This window comes from Salvelinus fontinalis, chromosome 2 (genome assembly GCF_029448725.1).
Source record: "Salvelinus fontinalis isolate EN_2023a chromosome 2, ASM2944872v1, whole genome shotgun sequence".
Classification (NCBI taxonomy): domain Eukaryota; kingdom Metazoa; phylum Chordata; class Actinopteri; order Salmoniformes; family Salmonidae; genus Salvelinus; species Salvelinus fontinalis.
Window position 1 is genome coordinate 67,826,866 of NC_074666.1, and position 24,123 is coordinate 67,850,988.

The 24,123-nt window shown below is 42.6% G+C and overlaps 1 protein-coding gene across 5 annotated transcripts in view; it reads left to right on the forward strand.

The window, feature by feature from the left end:
- dnaja1 (DnaJ heat shock protein family (Hsp40) member A1) overlaps nt 1-24,123 on the forward strand; it is a 45,784-nt gene that overhangs the window by 991 nt on the left and 20,670 nt on the right. For all 5 annotated transcript variants that reach the window (XM_055883438.1, XM_055883429.1, XM_055883421.1 and 2 more), the window contains exons 2-7: nt 1,414-1,559; nt 2,342-2,525; nt 2,657-2,761; nt 4,320-4,547; nt 15,027-15,141; nt 19,817-19,932. In XM_055883438.1, coding sequence (XP_055739413.1) covers nt 1,428-1,559; nt 2,342-2,525; nt 2,657-2,761; nt 4,320-4,547; nt 15,027-15,141; nt 19,817-19,932 — 880 coding nt within the window. In that variant the 5' untranslated portion in view covers nt 1,414-1,427. The remainder of the gene's footprint in view (nt 1-1,413; nt 1,560-2,341; nt 2,526-2,656; nt 2,762-4,319; nt 4,548-15,026; nt 15,142-19,816; nt 19,933-24,123) is intronic.

Sequence of the window (24,123 nt, forward strand, 5' to 3'; positions counted from 1 at the left end):
GTAATGTTAGGCTCATTTAGTCCAATATTGGGCTTCCATAGCTATGTGTATCTGTGCAAAACTAATACAGTAAGTACAAAAAAAATAAAAAATAAATACACAGTAAGTATCTCTTTATTTAAAGATGATTTATTGCTGATGAAATAAGAGCCATATGTTTTGAAAGCCGTATCCCAAGCGATGAATATTGATGTTAAACATAGCGTCAGGATTGTAGTTCACATGAACCCGTCGTGGGCGAAGCTGACGTCTGAAAACTAGGGAGAAAGCAAATGTTTGTTAAAAAAGAGTAGTGTTAATATCACATTGCACATTTTATTAGTGACAGAATCCATTTTAAACTTCACGCACAGTAATACTTTTGTTTGACAAAACAATTATTTTATCGATAGGAGTCGGGGGAAGATACTTGTTGTTCATTGAAAAGCACATAAGATGGCACTTATAATTCACACCAGAGCCGGCCGAATTTGCAAGAGAATTTCTCTTATTTTGATTTAGGCACAAATGAATGTGGCACTGAGTTTGACTAGCCATGTGCATTTACAAGCCGGCTAGAGTTAGTTGCATTTGGCCAAGCAATAAATACTGTTGTATGATGGAAGAAGCCTGAGCTGGAATGTGAAGCTATCTGAAGCTGGTTTGCTGTAGATACCCCAAGTAGATCTAGCTTGCTTTGTAGTAAGTAGGACACCCCTCTGGTCTGTTAAGCATGTGTTCTCAGAAGTCTCACGATGTTGAGCTTCTGGGTTCAGAAACTCAGATGTTAAGAGCTAACCCCTCATGTTGAAAATATATGTTGCTATTTACCAACTTTTTTGTTTCTAATGCTGAGTGGGATATTTCTATCATGAAGTTGCAGTGGTGGGGAACTTGTCATACCAATAAGTGGTTTCAAATGCAAATAGAATGTCATTAGTGCTGAGCGAATTTGAACTGATTGAGCAACTTCGGTTCAATTATATGATTTCCATTTAATTATTTTTTTTCCTGAGTGCAATGCTCACTTTCTTTTAGATCAGATCAAGTCCAAATTGTTCCCAACAGGCCAATATTCTACATTAACTGCACTGAACAAAGTCCATTGTGCATCTACTTGTCCGGTCAGAGACGGAGAGGGAAAGAGCAGTTGCTTCGTGTAATATCTAGCTGAAAATACATAATCTAAGATTTGATAGTTGGTGTTTAGCAGGTGTAAGGTATGCCATATTTACTTTGAAGAACTACTAAAATAATGATTTTGTAAGACTGCATAGCCCCCCCCCCCCCCAAATAAAAAAATCTATCAAAATGTGTTTATTTTTTATAATCAAACTATTACTGAACTGACCTCAAAGCACATCGCTCAGCACTATATGTCATACAGGAAGAGAAACTGACACTTGTGTGAACAGCATTTTTTTTCTTCTGCAGACTAACCAACAACAATGGTGAAGGAAACCGGCTTTTATGACATGTTGGGTGTTAAGCCCAATGCCACACCAGATGAGCTGAAAAAGGCTTATCGTAAGCTGGCCTTGAAATACCACCCTGACAAGAACCCTACGGAGGGGGAGAAAGTGAGTGGAAGTTTTCAGGAAACCACTTTGCGTCCATGATGGTCAGAGTTTATTTTTGTCGTACCACCTTTATCTTTGTGAGCTGTGTATGTTATATAAACGATGTAAAACTCTTATGAATAGGTTCTGATTCATGACCAGTGGTTGAGTGGATATACGTTATTCATGCCAGTGTAACGGAGTTAAGAGGTACAGTAAGCTCACTCCACAGCTAGCATGACATTTTGTAGATTGATCTATACAATTGGTTCCTTTTGTATAGCTCAAATGTTTTTTTTTTCACATTATCGAGTGGGTGGTCACATGTGTTGGCAAGGTAGAGGACCCTGGTTCAAGCCCAGTCAGAGGCAAGTTCAGAGAGGGAGCGATGTATGCTAATCGAGCACATTGATGCTGGTTATGCCAGGTTATTTTTAAGAGATGAATATGGAAAATACATCAATTGTTTCTACAGTTCTGTCAGACAATTCTAGTAAGTTTAATATTTTTGAGTACTAGTTGAGATTTCTATTAGTAGTTTGCACTCTGAGAAATGATTGTTGGGCCAGTAACCGAAAGGTTGCTGGATTGAATCCCTGAGCTGACAAGGTAAAAATCTGTCGTTCTGCCCCTGAGCAAGGCAGTTAACCCACTGTTCCCCGGCCACCAAAGACGTGGATGTCGATTGAGGCAGCCCCCCACACCTCTCTGAGTCAGAGGGGTTGGGTTAAAAGCGGAAGATACATTTCAGTTGTACAACTGACTAGGTATCCCCCTTTTCATTCAGTTTTTTTTCTTCCCAGTTTAAGCAGATATCTCAGGCATATGAGGTGCTGTCAGACTCCCAGAAGAGAGAGGTGTACGACCGGGGAGGGGAGAAGGCAATAAAAGGAGGGGGCAGCGGAGGTGGCGGGGGTTTTGGATCCCCCATGGACATCTTTGACATGTTCTTTGGAGGAGGTGGCCGACTGCACCGGGAGAGGAGAGGTAAAACAAAATGAAGTACAGAGACAAATATTACCTTCCACAGAAGACTTCAAATTCTGTCCTTTGGTTTTCTGTGGTTCTTCTTAACTTCTCTAAAGCTGATGCTTTGCCCCAATGTGCTCTCAACCTAGGAAAGAATGTGGTTCATCAGCTCACAGTCTCTTTGGAAGACCTCTTCAATGGCGCCACGAGGAAACTTGCTGTCCAGAAGAATGTTATTTGCGAGCGATGTGAAGGTGCTACATTACTACACATGTTACATTGTTGGTTAACATTGGTCTTGATCAGTCCCTTATTAAAAGGGACGGATGAAAATGACCAGTGTGGTGACCCTGAAGTCATCAGGTTGAATAGCCCTGTGTGTTCATGCATGGATTGGATGTAATTTTTTGTTTTTTAAAAACCATATCACATTATGAACAATTAACTGTTAGAGGGAGGTAAATGCCTCGGCTAGGGTAAAACATTTTTGAGATTATCATCGTACAATGCCCAAACAGTATTATTTGGTTCCATTTTTGTTGCTCTGACTATAAAATGCATACATACCGTAATTTCCGGACTATAAGCCGCTACTTTTTTCCCACGCTATGAACCTCGCGGTTTATACAATGACGCGGCTAATTTATATATATTTTTTTCACAAGATTCATGCCGCCAAAAAACTGAGCACCATCACATAATGTGACGTAAATCGAGCGCGCTCAAACTTGCCATCATTCTGATTACGGTAGTCATTTTGTCACCCTCATCATGGCAAAGACACGGAGAAATGCATATGATGCAGCTTTCAAGTTGAAGGCGATCGATCTGGCTGTTGGAAAAGGAAATAGAGCTGCTGCACGGGAGCTTGGCCTTAATGAGTCGATGATAAGACGTTGGAACTGTGCAGATCCGACTGAAAGCCATAGGTGTTGGAGGGCCAGTAGGAGGCACTCTTTCCTCTGGTCAAAAAAATATCCCAATGCCCCAGGGCAGTGATTGGGGACACTGCCCTGTGTAGGGTGCCGTCTTTCGGATGGGACGTTAAACGGGTGTCCTGACTCTCTGAGGTCATTAAAGATCCCATGGCACTTGTCGTAAGAGTAGGGGTGTTAACCCCGGTGTCCTGGCTAAATTCCCAATCTGGCCCTCAAACCATCATGGTCACCTAATAATCCCCAGTTTACAATTGGCTCATTCATCCCCCTCCTCTCCCCTGTAACTATTCCCCAGGTCGTTGCTGCAAATGAGAACGTGTTCTCAGTCAACTTACCTGGTAAAATAACGGTAAAAAAAACAACAAAAAAAACAATCGCCACCGCAATGAAGTTTGACTTTCTTGGTAGGCTACTGTTTACTGCTATTTATTTTTGTTACAAGCCGTGTTTCGTTAAAGCCTATTTATTTTTGTTACAAGCCGTGTTTCGTTTAAAAGCCTATTTATTTTTGTTACAAGCCGTGTTTCGTTTAAAGGCTGTGTAAAGTTCATTTGTTTCAATGTACCGGTAGGCACTTGCGGCTTATAGACATGTGCGGTTTATTTATGTACAAAATACATATTTGTAAAAAATTCGGTGGGTACGGCTTATATTCAGGTGCGCTTAATAGTCCAGCAATTACGGTAGATGTTATTGCTTACTCCAAGTACATTTATACAGCGGATCATTAAGCCACAGAATTGCTATCTGTTGACTAGCATTTACCGCCCTGTCAAACACAGCATGTGGGGTTCTGTTTAACGGTGAGGTAATGAGAGTTACTGCTGCAAACAACTGGGGTGATGTGGACTGACATGGCTATGGTTTGGGGTAGGTCGCGGGGGAAGGAAGGGCGCGGTGGAGATGTGCATGTCCTGTCGCGGCACAGGCATGCAGGTGCGCCTCCACCAGCTGGGACCAGGCATGGTGCAGCAGGTGTCCACCGTGTGCGGGGGTTGCCAGGGCCAGGGCCAGCGCATCAGCCACAAGGACCGCTGCAAGGCCTGCAGTGGACGGAAGATTCTGCGGCAGAAGAAGATCCTGGAGGTCCACATTGACAAAGGTGAGGCGGTTGATTAGTTGTCAATCAATTGAAGTCTTTCCACAGCTCACAATTGACAAACTTATTATAGTTAATATATATACAATAAATTAAATTGTTCTACCCTGAATTATTTTTATTTTTGCTATGAGGTCCAACAGTTCTTTGACTCGTTTGATTTGTGTGGAGTACAAATTGTCAAAAGCATAGACTCTGCCTATTGTTCACTATGTTTGTGTAGCGACGTGGGGGGTTGGGGTTGGGTTAAGCATGTTGACACGGGATGTGCCATGGCCTTGTTGACACCGTTACTGACAGACCAAGCTGCCTGTGGATGGGAATGCTAGCAGAGTGACTGCCAATTTAACAGGTAAAAGTGTGAAGATTTTCTTTCTCCATTTTGAGGATGTAGGAGGTTTTTGATGTTTGTCCATTCAGACAGAGTTTTGGATGTCTTATGTGATATAACCTACATTTTCTTCACTTCTGGTCCTGGAGAGCTACACGGCTAATGCATGTAGTCAAAATCTTGATTAGTTGGATTAGCATTTCTAGAGCTGGGCAGAGACTAAGGCTCTGGTCTTCTGGGACCAGGAATGAAGAGTATTGTGATATAAGATGACATAGTGAGTGACACATCAGTGCCTGATTCACACTATACAGGGCCAAACAAAACAGTGTGCTGGCTCAGATATGTCCTTTTCACATGGTCCTTTCCAAAACATTTCCAGGATTTGTGGTGGCTCCGTAACTAGGCCAGCCCACTTATAGCTCCGTTTGACCCTATTGTGCAGAATGGCAGTCAATTGACAAAATGTCCGGCTACATATCAACTTGTGTACCAAACATTAGGAACACCTTTGCCCTCAGAACAGCCTCAATCTGTCGGGACATGGACTCTACAAGGTGTCTAAAGCGTTCCATGGGGATGCTTGGACCATGTTGACTCCAATGCTTTCCACAGTTGTCAAGTTGGCTGGATGTCCTTTGGGTGGTGGCCCAGCAGCATACCACCCTGCATACCACTACTGGCTTGCTTCTGAAGCTAAGCAGGGTTGGTCCTGGTCAGGCCCTGGATGGGAGACCAGATGCTGCTGGAAGTGGTGTTGGAGGGCCAGTAGGAGGCACTCTTTCCTCTGGTCTAAAAAATATCCCAATGCCCCAGGGCAGTGATTGGGGACATTGCCCTGTGTAGGGTGCCGTCTTTCGGATGGGACGTTAAACGGGTGTCCTGACTCTCTGAGGTCATTAAAGATCCCATGGCACTTATCGTAAGAGTAGGGGTGTTAACCCCGGTGTCCTGGCTAAATTCCCAATCTGGCCCTCAAACCATCATGGTCACCTAATAATCCCCAGTTTACAATTGGCTCATTCATCCCCCTCCTCTCCCCTGTAACTATTCCCCAGGTCGTTGCTGCAAATGAGAACGTGTTCTCAGTCAACTTACCTGGTAAAATAACGGTAAAATAAATAAATAAATTCTTGATACACATGAAAAACCCAGCAGTGCTGCAGTTCTTTACACAATTAAACCTGTGCGCCTGGTATACCCCGTTCAAAACCACTTAAATGTTTTTTTCTTGCCTATTCAACCCCTGTATGGCACACACAATACATGTCACATCCCCCTCATCTACACTGATTGGAAGTGGATTTAACATCCGACATCAATACGGGATCATAATTTTCACCTGGTCAGTCTGTTACGGAAATGTAGACTGTTTTGTCCACTGTGTATGCGTGCATGTATGTAGTGCATTCGGAAGGTGTTCAGACCCCTTACGTTACAGCCTTATTCTAAAATGGACAAAAAAATAAAATAAATCCTCAATCTACACACTACCACAATGACAAAGCGGATACACATTTTTAGATTTTTTTCAACTGTATTAAATAAAAACAGACTTTATTTACCTAACTATTCAGAATCTTTGCTATGATACTGAGCTCAGGTACATCCTGTTTCCATTGATCTTGATTGGAGTCCATCTGTGGTAAATTCAATTGATTGGACATGATTTGGAAAGGCTCACAACCTGTCTATATAAGGTCCCACAGTTGACAGTGCATGTCAGAGCAAAAATCGAGCCATGAGGTCGACGGAATTGTCTGAAGAGCTCCGAGACAGGATTTTGTCGAGGTACAGATCTGGGGAAGGGTACCAACAAATGGCTGCAGCATTGAAGGTCCCCAAGAACACAGTGGCTTCCATTTTAAACAGAAGAAGTTTGGAACCACCAAGACATTTCCTACCTTGTAACATCATATCCAAGAAGACTCAAGGCTGTAATCGCTGCCAAAGGTGCTTCAACAAAGTACTGTGTTAAAGGTCTGAATATTTACAGTTGAAGTCGGAAGTTAACATGCACTTAGGTTGGGTGGTATGAGGGCCCGACGTCCACAGGTGGGGGTTGTGCTTACAGCCCAACACCGTGCAGGACGTTTGGCATTTGCCAGAGAACACCAAGATTGGCAAATTCGCCACTGGCGCCCTGTGCTCTTCACAGATGAAAGCAGGTTCACACTGAGCACATGTGACAGACGTGACAGAGTCTGGAGACGCCGTGGAGAACGTTCTGCTGCCTGCAACATCCTCCAGCATGACCGGTTTGGCGATGGGTCAGTCATGGTGTGGGGTGGCATTTCTTTGTGGGGCCGCACAGCCCTCCATGTGCTCGCCAGAGGTAGCCTGACTGCCATTAGGTACCGAGATGAGATCCTCAGACCCCTTGTGAGACCATATGCACATTTGTGGCCTGCTGGAGGTCATTTTGCAGGGCGCTGGCAGTGCACCTCCTTGCACAAAGGCGGAGGTAGCGGTCCTGCTGCTGGGTTGTTGCCCTCCTACGGCCTCCTCCACGTCTCCTGATGTACTGGCCTGTCTCCTGGTAGCGCCTGCATGCTCTGGACACTACGCTGACAGACACAGCAAACCTTTTTGCCACAGTTCGCATTGATGTGCCATCCTGGATGAACTGCACTACCTGAGCCACTTGTGTGGGTTGTAGACTCCGTCTCATGCTACCACTAGAGTGAGAGCACCGCCAGCATTCAAAAGTGACCAAAACATCAGCCAGGAAGCATAGGAACTGAGAAGTGGTCTGTGGTCACCACCAGCAGAACCACTCCTTTATTGGGGGATGTCTTGCTAATTGCCTATAATTTCCACCTGTTGTCAATTCCATTTGCACAACAGCATGTGAAATTTATTGTCAATCAGTGTTGCTTCCTAAGTGGACAGTTTGATTTCACAGAAGTGTGATTGACTTGGAGTTACATTGTGTTGTTTAAGTGTTCCCTTTTATTTTTTTGAGCAGTGTATTTCAAGGCCTACCTTAACTCAGTGCCTCTTTGATTGACATCATGGGAAAATCAAATGAAATCAGACCTCAGAAAAAAAATTGTAGGCCTCCAAGTCTGGTTCATCCTTGGGAGCAATTTCCAAAAGCCTGAAAGTACCACATTCATCTGTACAAAATATAGTACACAAGTATAAACACCATGGGACCATGCAGCTGTCATACCACTCAGGAAGGAGGCGCGTTCTGTCTCAAAGACTAATGTGCTTTGGTGCGAAAAGTAAAAATCCATCTGAGAACAACCGCAAAGGACCACGTGAAGATGCTGGAGGAAACCGGTACAAAGTATCTATATCCACAGTAAAACGAGTCCAATATCGACAACTTGAAAGGGCACTCCGCAAGGAAGAAGCCACTGCTCCAAAACCGCCATAAAAAGCCAGACTACAGTTTGCCACTGTACATGGGAACAAAGATTGTACTTTTTGGAGAAATGTCCTCTGGTTTGATGAAACAAAAATAGAACTGTTTGGCAATAATGACCATCGTTATGATTGGAGGTAAAAGGGGGAGGCTTGCAAGCCGAAGAACACCTTTCCAACCGTGAAGCACGGGAGTGGCAGTATCATGTTGTAGGGGTGCTTTGCTGCAGAAGGGACTGGTGCACTTCACAAAATAGATGGCATCATGAGGAAAGGAACTGTAGGATATATTGAAGCAACATCTCAAGACAGTCGAAGTTAAAGCTTGGTCACAAATGGGTCTTCCAAAGTTGTGGCAAAATGGCTTAAGGACAACGAAGTCAAAGTATTGGAGTGGCCATCACAAAGCCCTGACCTCAATCTTATAGAACATTTGTGGGCAGAACTGAAAAAGCATGTGCGAGCAAGGAGGCCTTACAAACCTGACTGAGTTACACCAGCTCTGTCAAGAGGAATGGGCCAAAAACATTTGACCCAAGTTAAACAATTGAAAGGCAATGTTACACTCAATTAGTATTTGGTATGTCAACTTCTGACACACTGGGAATGTGATGAAAGAATTATAAGCTGAAAAAAAATCACTCACATTTCACATTCTTAAAATAGAGTAGTGATCCTAACTGACCTAAGACAGGAAATTTTTACTAGGATTAAATGTCAGGAATTGTGAAACTGAGTTTAAATGTATTTGGCTAAGGTGTATGTAAACCTCCGACTTCAATTGTATGTAAATGTTATTTTTCAAATCAAATTGTATTTGTCACATACACATGGTTAGCAGATGTTAATGCGAGTGTAGCGAAATGCTTGTGCTTCTAGTTCCGACAATGCAGTAATAACCAACAAGTAATCTAACAATTCCACAACTACTACATTTACATTACATTTATTCATTTAGCAGACGCTCTTATCCAGAGTGACTTACAAATTGGAAAGTTAATACATATTCATCCTGGTCCCCCCGTGGGAATTGAACCCACAACCCTGGCGTTGCAAGCGCCATGCTCTACCAACTGAGCCACACGGGACCACCACACGGGACCACCACTACCTTATGCACACAAGTGTAAAGGGATAAAGAATATGTACATAAAGATATATGAATGAGTGATGGTACAGAACGGCATAGGCAAGATGCAGTAGATGGTATAGTGTACAGTCTATACATATGAGATGAGTAATGTAGGGTATGTAAACATAAAGTGGCATAGTTTAAAGTGGCTAGTGATACATGTATTACATAAAGATGGCAAGATGCAGTGGATGATATACAGTATATACATATACATATGAGATGAGTAATGTAGGGTATGTAAACATTATATTAAGTGGCATTGTTTAAAGTGGCTAGTGATACATTTTTACATAATTTCCATCAATTCCCATTATTAAAGTGGCTGGAGTTGAGTCAGTATGTTGGCAGCGGCCACTAAATGTTAGTGGTGGCTGTTTAACAGTCTAATGGCCTTGAGATAGAAGCTGTTTTTCAGTCTCTCGGTCCCTGCTTTGATGCACCTGTACTGACCTCGCCTTCTGGATGATAGCGGGGTGAACAGGCAGTGGCTTGGGTGGTTGTTGTCCTTGATGATCTTTATGGCCTTCCTGTGACATCGGGTGATGTAGGTGTCCTGGGGGGCAGGTAGTTTGCCCCCGGTGATGCGTTGTGCAGACCTCACTACCCTCTGGAGAGCTTTACGGTTGTGGGCGGAGCAGTTGCCGTACCAGGCGGTGATACAGCCCGACAGGATGCTCTCGATTGTGCATCTGTAGAAGTTTGAGTGCTTTTGGTGACGAGCCGAATTTCTTCAGCCTCCTGAGGTTGAAGAGGCACTGCTGCGCCTTCTTCACAACGCTGTCTGTGTGGGTGGACCAATTCAGTTTGTCCGTGATGTGTACACCGAGGAACTTAAAACTTTCCACCTTCTCCACTACTGTCCCGTCGATGTGGATAGGGGGGTGCTCCCTCTGCTGTTTCCTGAAGTCCACAATCATCTCCTTTGTTTTGTTGACGTTGAGTGTGAGTATTTTCCTGACACCACACTCCGAGGGCCCTCACCACCTCCCTGTAGGCCGTCTCGTCGTTGTTGGTAATCAAGCCTACCACTGTAGTGTCGTCCGCAAACTTGATGATTGAGTTAGAGGCGTGCATGGCCACGCAGTCATGGGTGAACAGGGAGTACAAGAGAGGGCTCAGAACGCACCCTTGTGGGGCCCCAGTGTTGAGGATCAGCGGGGTGGAGATGTTGTTACCTACCCTCACCACCTGGGGGTGGCCCGTCAGGAAGTCCAGGACCCAGTTGCACAGGGCGGGGTCAAGACCCAGGGTCTCAAGCTTGATGACGAGTTTGGAGGGTACTATGGTGTTAAATGCTGAGCTGTAGTCGATGAACATTATTCTCACATAGGTATTCCTCTTGTCCAGATGGGTTAGGGCAGTGTGCAGTGTGGTTGCGTCGTCTGTGGACCTATTGGGTCGGTAAGCAAATTGGAGTGGGTCTAGGGTGTCAGGTAGGGTGGAGGTGATATGGTCCTTGACTAGTCTCTCAAAGCACTTCATGATGACGGAAGTGAGTGCTACGGGGCGGTAGTTGTTTAGCTCAGTTAGCTTTCTTGGGAACAGGAACAATGGTGGCCCTCTTGAAGCATGTGGGAACAGCAGACTGGGATAAGGATTGATTGAATATGTCTTTAAACACACCAGCCAGCTGGTCTGCGCATGCTCTGAGGATGCGGCTGGGAATGCCGTCTGGGCCTGCAGCCTTGCGAGGGTTAAGTTTAAATGTTTTACTCACCTCGGCTGCAGTGAAGGAGAGCCCGCAGGTTTTGGTAGCGTGCTCTGTCAGTGGCACTATTGTCCTCAAAGCGAGCAAAAAAGTTATTTAGTCTGTCTGGGAGCAAGACATCCTGGTCCGACGGGGCTAGTTTTCTTTTTGTAATCCGCGATTGACTGTAGACCCTGCCACATACCTCGTGTCTGAGCTGTTGAATTGCGACACTACTTTGTCTCTATACTGGGACTTAGCTAGTTTGATTGCCTTGCGGAGGGAATAGCTACACTGTTTGTATTCGGTCATGTTTCCGGTCACCTTGCCCTGGTTAAAAGCAGTGGTTTGCGCTTTCAGTTTCACGCGAATGCTGCCACCAATCCACGGTTTCTGGTTTGGGAATGTTTTAATCGTTGCTGTGGGTACGACATCGTCAATGCACTTTGTAATGAACTTGCTCACCGAATCAGCGTATTCGTCAATGTTGTTGTTAGACGCAATGCGGAACATATCCTAATCCACGTGATCGAAGCAGTCTTGAAGCGTGGAATCAGATTGGTCGGACCAGCGTTGAACAGACCTGAGCGCGGGAGCTTGCTGTTTTAGTTTCTGTTTGTAGGCTGGAAGCAACAAAATGGAATCGTTATCAGCTTTTCCGAAAGGAGGGCGGGGGAGGCCTTATATGCGTCGCGGAAGTTAGTATAACAATGATCCAAGGTTTTACCAGCCCTGGTAGCACAATCGATATGCTGATAGAATTTAGGGAGTTTTGTTTTCAGATTAGCCTTGTTAAAATCCCCAGCTACGATGAATGCAGCCTCAGGGTGTGTGGTTTCCAGTTTACAAAGAGTCAGATAAAGTTCGTTCAGGGCCATCGATGTGTCTGCTTGGGGGGGAATATATACGGCTGTGATTATAATCGAAGAGAATTCCCTTGGTAGATAATGCGGTCGACATTTGATTGAGGAATTCTAGATCAGGTGAACAGAATGACTTGAGTTCCTGTATGTTTTTATGATCACATCTCGTTGATCATAGGGCATACCCCCCCGCCCCTCTTCTTACCAGAAAGATGTTTGTTTCTGTCGGCGCGATGCGTGAAGAAACCAGCTAGCTGCACCGACTCCGTTAGCGTCTCTCGAGTGAGCCATGTTTCCGTGAAGCAAAGAACGTTACAATCCCTGATGTCTCTCTGGAATGTTACCCGTGCTCGGATTTCATCAACCTTATTGTCAAGAGACTGGACATTGGCGAGTAGTATGCTAGGGAGTGGAGCGTGATGTGCCCGTCTCCGAAGCCTGACCAGGAGACCGCTTCGTTTGCCTCTTTTACGGCGTCGTTGTTTAGGGTCACCGGCTGGGATCAGATCCATTGTATTGGGTGGAAGGCAAAACACAGGATCCGCTTCGGGAGAGTCATATTCCTGGTTGTAACGATGGTGAGTTGACGTTGCTGAATATAAATTCAGTAGTTCCTCCCGACTGTATGTAATGAAACCTAAGATTACCTGGGGTGCCAATGTAAGGAATAACACACACACAAAAAAAAAATACTGCACAGTTTCCTAGGAACGCGAAGCGAGGCGGCCATCTCGGTCGGCGCCGGAAGTAGTTTTTTTGGGGGGTTTTATACAAAGATTACTACACCTGTTTTTGCTTTGTCATTATGGGATATTGTGTAGTTTTGTTTCCTCAACAATGTAATACATTTTAGAAGGCCGTAACGTAACAAAATGGGTAAAGAGTCAAGGTCTGACTACTTTCTGAATGCACTGTACGTACACACACAGCTAAAATGGCAACTCTGCCACTTTTCAACCTCATTCATTTTTCTCCAGCACCATATCAGTGTCTACCAACAGGTAACTGCCAAAATAAAGGAAACCATTAAGTAAATGAGGGATTGTGTATTCAAATTAAAACATCCCATCATGCTTAGGGTCAGTATAACATTTCCCATTTTCACAATATTTTGCGGACCATGGCTAGCAAAGATCTGTTTAAAAGGTGGGTCTCAAAGGAGCATAGGGGGCTTTAAAATGTGTCAATCATCAGATCTCAAAACAATGGAACACTTGGAGATTCTGGAGCGGTGTTGCTGCCACCAACAAAACACCAAATTATGGAAGACTGGTCTGGAACTCTATCCCTCCAAAAGAGTTCCAGACAGTTGTAGAATCTATGCCACGGTGTGTTGAAGCTGTTCTGGCTGCTTTTTAATGTTATATTATAATTATATTATTATATTATAATATTATATTATTATATTTATTTTTTGGGTAGTTGTGTGAAAATGGTGAGTATGTGAAAACGGTACATTTATTTCTAGGATCTCTAGTTAAAAATAAAATGCTTCTATGACATTGCAGGTAGGATTACAAGTAATACAAACGTTGATTTTCAAAACCTGCAACAAGTTTCTATCCAGAAGGAGGGTATTTTCTTGCTCCCCACGAATCTGTTTTGAAAATCAATGTTAACTTTTGATGTTATCGGGTACAACCCCTTTTTTAAATGTATTTTCTACAAAATGTTGTGGCTGCTGTTTTCACATGTAGACACTGGTATTGTGCTCGAGATGATCAATAAGGGGTGGAATTGCCCTTTTTTTTTATATATATAAAATAAAGCTCACTCAGCAAGAGCACTTGGTGTATCCTTGAGTTACTAAAGCCTTTGAATGTATCCAATGGACAGCCATAGTGAAATCCCTATACTGAAACAAACGTGTGTGTGTGTACTGTGAATTCTGTTGTGGTTGGTTGTTCCCCTACTCTTTTAGCGCTGGTTGTCCAAGGCAACAGTCAGGGAAAGTTGGTTTTGTCCAACTCGCAGGGCTTTTTCACAAACTCAGCGAAAAAGAAAGGTCTTCTCACTGTCAACTGCGTTTATTTTCAGCAAACTTACACAGAACCCAAACTGGCTGCGAGTGTGCGCCATCGTGCATAAATGTATTTTGTCCCCCCCACACAACGCGATCATGACATGCAGGTTAAAATATCAAAACATACTCGAACCAATTATATTAATTTGGGGACAGGTCGAAAAGCATTAAACATTTATGGCAATATAGCTAGTTAGCTTGCACTTGCTAGCTAATTTGTCCTATTTGGCTAGCTTGCTGTTGCTAGCTAATTTGTCCTGGGATATAAACATTGAGTTATTTTACCTGAAATGCACAAGGTCCTCTACTCCGTCAATTAATCCACACACAAAATGGTCAACCGAATCGTTTCTAGTCATCTCTTCCTTCCAGGCTTTTTCTTCTCTTGACTTTATATTGCGATTGGCAACTTTCATAAATTAGGTGGATTACCGCCACCGACCTCGTTCGTTTTTCAGTCGCCCACATCAGTATAACCAAGGAGGTTACCTAAGGCACGTTCACGCAGATGTCAGGGCGTCTTTCTTTTGGTGTTTTTCAGAGTCAGTAGAAATGCCTCCTTTTAGTGTCCTTATTTTTCACAACAGACCTTAATTGCCTACCATCTCTAAGCTGTTAGTGTCTTAACGACCGTTTCACAGGTGCATGTTCATTGAACAAGCATGGGAAACAGTGTTTAAACCCTTTACAATGAAGATCTGAAGTTATTTGGATTTTTACAAATTATCTTTGAAAGACAGGGTCCTGAAAAAGGGAAATTTTTATGGATTTGGTACCCTGGAGCGTTTTTTGATTTCTACAAATGCTTTGACAAGAATGGAAATGAACAGATTCTGGATATCATTTCTGTAACTAAATGCGACTAGTACTTCTGGATTATATATCTGGACCAGGACCGCATGGATCTGGTTACCAAATGCTCTAGGATCCAAATCTAGGGATATGTTAAAGTGCCCTAAATGTTCCCCAAGGCATGGTTCTGTGTGAACGCCATTACCAGAATTCTGATCAGTATTTTCTTAATGCAGTTAAATACGGTCCAGTTGTTACATTAATCCTAAATTGTTGCAGGTATGAAGGATGGGCAGAAGCTAGTTTTCCACGGGGAGGGAGATCAGGAGCCAGGACTAGAGCCTGGTGACATCATCATTGTCCTGGATCAGAGAGTCCATCCCGTCTTCACCAGGTAAAAGATGAAACCTCTCATGCCAGTTCTTATTCACTACCTATGTCTATATCACATTGTCTGATTGTTTGTGCACATATTTGGCAGTTCCAATGTTCCACACGAGACCTTTTATATTCTTCAGTATTGTATTGGTCTGTATTCTGTACTAGCCTATAGACTCCTTTCTGTGCAAAAATTGCTTTTGAGGGCAGGGGCGAAAATCTGATATCAACCTTGGAGGGGACAATTACATGAAATTTTCTCAGGAGCAATTCCTGAGGGGGACAACAAAAGTAGTGCTGTAACACATAGCCTACGTTGTAATATGTTAAATGTATATTGAGGGACCATAATCACTACTACTGGATAATTGTTAGGTACAGTAGTTAACTGAAGGGTTGTCCCAACTTGTTTAAATCATTATAATACTACTACTAATAATAGTTATAGCAGTGTTCCTTATCAGTCCAGTATGTATGCAGGTATTCGTACTTACAACCAGCAATATCAAGAAAGGCCATTAGGCGGCAATGGTACTGTACACTGTATGGGTGTAGTTTTCATAAATACAATGAACATGGTGTGATCTCATCGTAAAGAATCTCCATTGAGAACCATCAAAGTTGGTCTCCGTATTGAATTGACCTTTTAATTTGACTTTGTGATACATTTATATAGTCATTAAATATGTGCACCTGGCCTGAGTCTACTACAATATCTTTACAAGAACAAAAAGCTTAAAATAAGTACAGTTCTAAAAGCAAAATAACTACTTCAATTAAAAACCCAAATAAATCAAACAAAATATCCTTCAGTCAGTGTCTCAACTCTTCAAACAGCAGCTATGGACAAGTGTCACACAAAGTATGCAATTTTAAATAAAATAACATGAAATAATAATAATAATTTAAGTGTACTGTCATGTACTGAAAACTACCAAACAAAATAACAAATATCAATTACACCAGGGGTTCTCAAACAGGGGTCCATGGACTAATTGCAAGGTGTCCGTGAAATAAAATAAAGTGTAATGAACGTATTCAGTACCACAAGGTTTCCAGTAAGTTTACATATAATATAGAGGGGGTGGAGGTCCCTGAGGACCGCTCAAAACCTTGCCTGCCTTAAAATATGCAGGGGTTCCAGTACCCAAAAAAAGGTTGAGAACCACTGCTATACACACTACTGAACAAAAGAACCGAACATATGTTTGCGGGTTTCAATGGATCCAACAAATTGCTGGCAGATATTTTCCCTCTTGAGACTGTCCAGCCTGTCTTTATGTACATTACAGACAACTACGCCGTTCAGTCTCTCTTGGCCCATGCTGGCCCGTAGCCAAGTCTTTAACCTGCGGAGTGCACTGAAACTCCTCTCAGCCTCACATGAACACACTGGCACCACAAACAAAATTCTGATCAGCACCTCAACTTGGTCAAACAACCCCCGCACCTCCACTGGAAGCCTCCTGAGGACCTCTGCTGCCTCTCAACTGCTGCTACAGGGGTATTTGTTGTGAAAGAGGGATCTGCGCTGAAAGAGAATCTATGTTCAGCTCAGGGTACTGATCTAGAGACTCATCCAACTCGCCCGTGAGAAGCGCTCTTTCCAACTTTTGCAGGACGTTTAGACTGTCCTGGTCAAAACGGTCGCCAAACTGAACCTCCACACCATCCAACACTTAAAAAAATTCTGCCCTATAGTGATCCACTGCTTTGCCAGCAAATCGTCTTGAGTGCGTCTCAATGGATTCAATGGATTCAATAGTCAATCAAAGTTGTTGCTTTCTCATACAGTGCAAGGTAGCTTTCGTCATTTCTCTTGCCCCTAAGAGATGACCGCACACACTCGACTGCAGCCTGCATACCAGAGACAGGGTGTCGGAGACAACAGGCGAGTCCTCGTGAGGGACAAGGTCATGGTCAACATAACGCAGACAGACACTCTCCTGTTCAGCACCAGAGACATCTTGAGTACCATCAACAATTTAATGAAAATTGTACAATCGGAAGAGACCTAATCTCAGCTGCAATGCCTCGAATGACTGTATTGGCCATGTTCAGAATTTCATTCTGTGCTTTGGGGCCTGTGTACATTGTGGTACGCTCTGTTAACCACTTCAGTAAAATGGGATCATCCTCTTCTGCCCTGAGTTTCAAAAGCTGGTATAAATTCCCACTGTCATCCGTGTGGCCTCTAAAGGCTTGTCCCTGTCTTACTACATGCCGCACCGAACTAACAATTTTCATCAAGCAATGCCTTGCGTCCTCCTGCTGTTTACCCCACGCGCTGGATAACTGGACACTGATTGGATTTAGCTGGTGTGCTGTTACAGTTACAAAGTGGCGGTGGGTTTGGCAGTTTTGATGTGCTGTGAATTTTTCAATGGCTTTTCTCCAGTTCCTAAATCCTGCACTAATGAAGGCAGCATCTGCTCTTTGGCCAAAAGATGGCTGGCTTGAAAACCCTTGGCTACAGTGAAAACACAACACTCCTTTTATTGATGGATTATAATGTAGCCAGGGGAAATCGCGAAACCATCTCTTGAAACGTCAACACTCTGTTGGCAAGAGTTTGCGGTTCTATAAATTGTGGGTGTGGCTGATATGGTTTTGTGCCATCACTGAGGTAACTGGACGATGCTGTGCCACTGTCCCCTATACTGGTGCTGCTGGCAACAAGGGTGACACCTGGTTCTGCCGTGGCTGTGACACTGTCCTCTGAAGTCTCTCTCCTTGGCTCTTTCCCTTTCACCACCCTCACTGACTCAGTCGACTCCTAGAAAAGAAATAAGGTGTTTGCTGTACTCCTAACTACCGGTACCCAAAACTACACAATTAATCACAACAGCAATACCATTGCCTTAAACTGGTGACTAAACTAAGATTTGTTAAAGTTGAGAGTGGGGGTATCCATGGCATTTTCCAATTATGTCCCTATTTTACAAATCAAAAAAATGTAGAACCTTTCATAATGTTGCCAAACAAACACTCAACAAACTTACCTGAGACTCCCTGTCTCTGCCAGTCTGTCCCTGCATATCTGTCCCCAACTCAGCTGTCTGTGTGCCATCTGTTGCCTGCTCTGCCTAATGACATCATTGTGAAACATTTCCATTAGCATTTCACTTCTTTCTTATGAACATTTTATCAACTCGTCTTTGAGATATTAGGCTACTAGAGTTCTTACTTTGCGTTTTGGTGTACTGAAAAATACTCTGATGTCCGTCTTTTTACTTTTTTCTGACATTTTTCTACCTGGCTGGCCGGTCTAGCTGCACACACACACACATTTACACAACACATGCTGCAACCTTTTGTAATTTTAACATAGTTTGTTTCATATTGGCTAGCTTCCAACAATAGCTGAATTTGCAAAGCTAGCGAGCACCAATTCCGTTTCTGTGGTGTTTGCTATAATCTTTGCTACCTGGTTAAATAAAGGTGAAAAAAAATAAAGTCACTAGCGACAATTTAGCTTTTGCAACGAGACCATTAAATATATTTAAGACAATGGTATAAGAGAGTGTAGTTCTGTTCAGTTTGGACTTCAGTTTATCGCTAACCTTATCACAGGGACTTTGAAGCACTACAGCTGCATGCTAATCTTGGAATAAACTGACGATAGCAAATATTCCATCTGACGACGCCACATAAATGGAATAGGTACTAGCTAGCTTGATAGTTAATGTTTGCTTTAGTTTGCGCGTTAGCTCTGCAAATTCAGCTAGTGTGTGAACCCTGCAACATTAGAAAAATATATACATTGCTATGGCGCAATTGACTGAATTACCTCACGTCAGTTACGTACATCGAGTGCCTTTCGGACAGTAGATACGAACCCTCTACCTTGCAAGCTAAAGAACTGGCAGTGGATCAAACCATCGTGAGGCAAAGGGCGGGGGGGGTCGCAATCTTGTGAAACTTAAACGCGCTATTAAGTGTCTATAATCAGCACAAGTGCTTTCATTGCGTATTATTAATATTATTGAAATTACATAGTTATGTTTACAGTGATATATTGGGGGGGACAAGTCATATTTTTCCCAGGATGGGGGGGTCGTGTCCCCCCCGTCCCCCCTGGGATTTCCGCCTATGTTTGAGGGCAATGCACGGAAGTTGGTGGGGGAGTTCTTTATAGAAGACCAGCAAAAAGGCTCTCTTTACATGTTGCTTATGAGTGCTTTTCACACTACTTTTGGATTATAATTGGGTTTTAAGGCTCATACGAATGTCCTGCTTAATGCAAATCAACAGCATTATACGTAAAACATTTCAACCAGTAAAATGGCTCTTTGGCTAGTTTTTGCTACAGCCTATATCAATGAGCGTTAGCATTCTAGCTGACAACTGCTGCATCAAAGGTAAGCAAAAATCAAAACCAGATATAATCTTAGCAACTGTTCAAGCAAGAGTCAAAATATCATTGTAAACGTATGAGAACCCAAAAAGGTAATAAAAGTTGTATGTTACTGTGTGACATCAGTGTATCGTGTACTGGAAAAAGGTCTATATATCTAGGCATGTAGAAAAATGATGTTGGTCAATTTCAAGACTCTGAATGGAAATACATTTAAAACAACAAAAAATCCCCATTTGAGAGCCAGTCACTTCTCAGTTCTTGATTTTCACTTCCAGAATTGAAATGCAATTGATCGCAGCCCGGTTGGTATTGACTGTGCTCTATTCTACAGGCAAGGGGAAAATCTGATCATGACTATGGAGCTGCAGCTGGTGGAGGCCTTGTGTGGTTTCCAGAAGCCTTGTCAAACTCTGGACAACCGAAGCCTCCTCATCACCTGCCACCCAGGTACACTTCCTAGATTATTTCACTTAACAGAAACCCTGTACAACACTGCAAATTTTTTTTTTATGCATTTAAAAAATAAACAATTATTGTGGTGGTGCACGGTATACTGGTACCATCGTATTATAACGGTACCTAAACGTCATGATACTTTTACCATAATTTTAGAATACCGTAGTACCGTTTCATATGATGCTACCAAATTTGTCGGTCCTACCAATCTAAAGAACCTGCTGGCGCCTGTTATAAAAAGTTACATTTAAGCAACAGCAACTAGGCTCTTGTATGTTCAATGTCCAGTTCACTTTCATGCGCATCTCACGTGTGGCAGCTGTGATCAGCCAACCATCACCTGCTACTCTGTCCACTTTTCCTGCGCATCTATTCCTCCATCAGTTTTAAAAATATAGGTTAGTGGTGATGGCGAGCGGGTACGCTGACTCTTCTGTTACATTTGGTACATTGGAGCATTTTATTGCCTGGTATAACCAAGAGCACAGGCCAGTCTAAGTAGACTTTGCAAGTGCAAGTTTGCTGTCATGCAGCCTCTGAGTGACAGGAAATGCACAGCTTAATGACAGGCATTTTTGCAGCATTACAGTATAGAAAATGGCGTGTCTCTAGCTCAAATGGTTAAAGATATGACCCATATTACCAGCTCTACCTTTTTTTTTTTTTATGTGTCATTTTGCGTGCATTTGGTATGAGTTCACAACCAAACTAATCCCGGGTCGTTAATTATTGGTTTGATAACAAAAAACATTCAGTCATGTTACCTAGCTAACAACCTGCTCACTTGACAGTACAGTGGTTCCTCCTTTAAAAATTGCGAGCTTACACCGCGGGAGGTACCCAGCATCACGGATTTATTGCTCCAGACCACCGCAAGGGGGAGTTAGCGCACTCATTATGCATTTGGGTCCCAAGGTTTTTATATGACCAATCATATCGAGTGGTTCCAATGACGAATTTGACTTTCTTCAGCAAAGATGGCTGACAAAACAATACGGCGGGAGCTAATTTAAGTAATTAGAAAGTCATAACAGGTCAAGCAAAAAATGTACAATTGAGGAAATGTTAGTTAATGTAGACAAACAATTGTGCATATTTTTGGGTCAAAGTTAATTTACGAAAATCGCAATTTGGCAAGTTTTTTTCTCGGTCTTATCCAATACCAGGTGTATCAAACGCCATTCTTTGAATGATGCTGTGTCTGCATGTATGTATTACAATTATACACTGCTCCTGGGACATCAATGATTACACATTGTAACTATGCAATAGACTAGAAACATGATTTAACTTCTTCTGGCTGCAGCCCGAACCCGGTACACTTATGACAACATCCAGCTCAAGTGCAGGGCGCGAAATTCAAAAGATTTTTTTTTAAATATTTAACTTTCACACATTAACAAGTCCAAGACACCAGATGAAAGGTGCACATCTTGTGAATCAAGCCAACATGTCCGATTTTTAAAATGTTTTACAGGGAAGACACTATGTAAATCTATTAGCTAATCACGTTAGCAAAAGACACCAATATTCTTACTCCATCAGTAGCTATCACAAATTCGGCCAAATAAAGATAAAAATAGTAACCAAGAAACAACCTCAGATGACAGTCTGATAACATATTTATTGTATAGCATATGTTTTTTTTTCGAAAAATGTGTATAATTCATAGTTTACATTTCAGCTACAATCAGAAATTGCACCGAAAGCAGCCATAATATTTACAGACACCAACGTCAAATACCTAATTACTCATCATAAAACATTTCTGAAAAATACATAGTGTACAGCAATTGAAAGACAGGCATCTTGTGATTCTAGACAATATTTCCGATTTATTAAATGTTTTACAGTGCAAACAAAATGTAGCGTGATATTAGCATAGCCACAATAGCCAGAAACACTTGGGCACCCACGACCAGTCAACATGCACGACAGATATTAGAAATAGCATCATAAAATGTTTCTTACTTTTGGTGATCTACCGTCAGAATGTTGGATAAGGTGTCCTTTGTCCAGAATAGTCGTTGTTTTGATCTGGAACGGCAAATATCCCTCTTCATATAGCATGGGCACTTGCCAAGTGACACGGATTACTCCAAAATCAAAGTTAGAAAGTTAGAAAACGGAACACGGCAAAACTCCCGAAAAAGTTTCAATAATCTGATTAAACTATATTGAAAACATACGTTACGATGATATGGTGACAAATCAAATCTAAGACGGAGATGTTCGTATTTCATAACGACAGCTAAACAGAAGCCATATCAATGTCCTCTTTCGCGCGCTCCAGAAACAGGAAATGAACGGTTCACGTCAAACAAAGACCTTTTATTCCACCTCTGACCAAGATAGACACGAAATTTCTTCTCTCACCGCATCTTGACATCCAGGGGAAGGCGTAGGAAGTGTTTGTAGACTCCTACGTCACACGCCCATGTATAGGCATGCAGTTGAACAGAGCATAGATTTGACATTTCACTTCCTGGTCAGGAAAAGTGCTGCAGAAGGATTTCTGTTTCAGAGAAATAATTCAAACGTTTTTAGAAACTAGAGTGTTTTCTATCCAATTGTAATAATATGCATATTGTACGAGCAAGAATTGAGTACGACGCCGTTTGAAATGGGCACATTTTCTGGCTACTCAATACGCCCCCTGCAGCCATAACAGGTTAAGTAAAGGCTGATTTGTAATTCATATATACAGAATAAAAAACAGTACATCCTACCAGCATGCCCACAAGCGAGCCACTCAGGCAGAGAATGACGTGTGGAAGAGAGCAGGAGCGAGATGGGAGTAACAATCCAGGTTATTTGCGCTGAGACCAGCATAATAATGTACTGAAACAAGCAGGGAGCAGGTTTGGAACTCAACATTCTAGCCCGAAGTCCAGCACGCTTTCGACTGCCCAAATGTATTAATTGGGGTTGAGAACGATTGTGGCTAAAACGCTTTATCAATTGGAACCTTTAACACTTAGCTGAACAATAGACTATTCAACCTTCAAAGAATTGTCTAATAGCCGAGCTAGGTGTGAACCCCCCTCCCCAACTTGCATCTTTCTACATCTACCTACACACGGTTAATGTTCTGAAGAAAAAAAGATATACACGTGTGTGTTGGTCATGGCTCCCGAGTGGCGCAGCGGTCTAAGGCACTGCATCTTGGTGCAAGAGGCTTTACTACAGTCCCTGGTTCGAATTCAGGGTGGCGCACAATTGGGCCAGAGTCATCTGGCTTTGCTGGGGTAAGCCTTCATTGTAAATAAGAATTTGTTCTTATCTGACTTGCCCAGTTAAATAAAGGTTCAATTTAAACTGGCGGCAACCGCAGTGCAATCAATAGGAGGTGAACAGTGGCTGGTGCAAAAATATAACTAACTTGTTATGCAAGTGTTACACACCAACAGATGGAGAGAACCTACACCAGTCGAGCAATTCATTTCAACAATCTTCATTTTAATTTGACTTTACAAACAAGAGGGCTTAATTGGAGTCTATTTCTTTGGTGCCTAGACCTATATAAAATAGTAGTAAAAACTTAGGCCCACTTACAATTACAACCGGTCTCACAGGGATTCTTTAGCTAAATAGCCCAGTACTGTACTGCCGACCATCACTTTGTACAGCGCTATATTTTCCATTCCATCCTAACAGAAACCGAGGGTTTTTCATGGAATAGAAAAGCCATAATATTAATTAACCAAGTACCAGTCAAAGTTTGGACACACCTACTCATTCCAGGATTTTTCTATATTTTTACTATTTTCTACATTGTAGAATAATGAAGACATCACAACTGTAGCAGGTGTAGCCCATCGCGCAAATGTTTCCTATTAGCAGGACAATATACTTTTTATTAGAGGTCGAACAATTAATCGGAATGGCCTATTTTAATTAGGGCCGATTTCAAGGTTTCATAAATCGGTAATCGGCATTTTTGGACACCGATTATGGCCGATTACATTGCACTCCATGAGGAGACTATGTTATTACAAAAAAGGTGCTATATTCCGTTAGTCTTCCGTATCGGCATTATCAAATGCTTCTCAAAGATGCCCTCTGGTGGTCAAACTAGCAATAACTTGCATTAACAGAAAATGGCTGACAAATAGATAACGTGCCACAGAATGCTGCAGCAGCCCGCAATGTGTGCCTCAACTTTTAAAGGCGGAACCACTG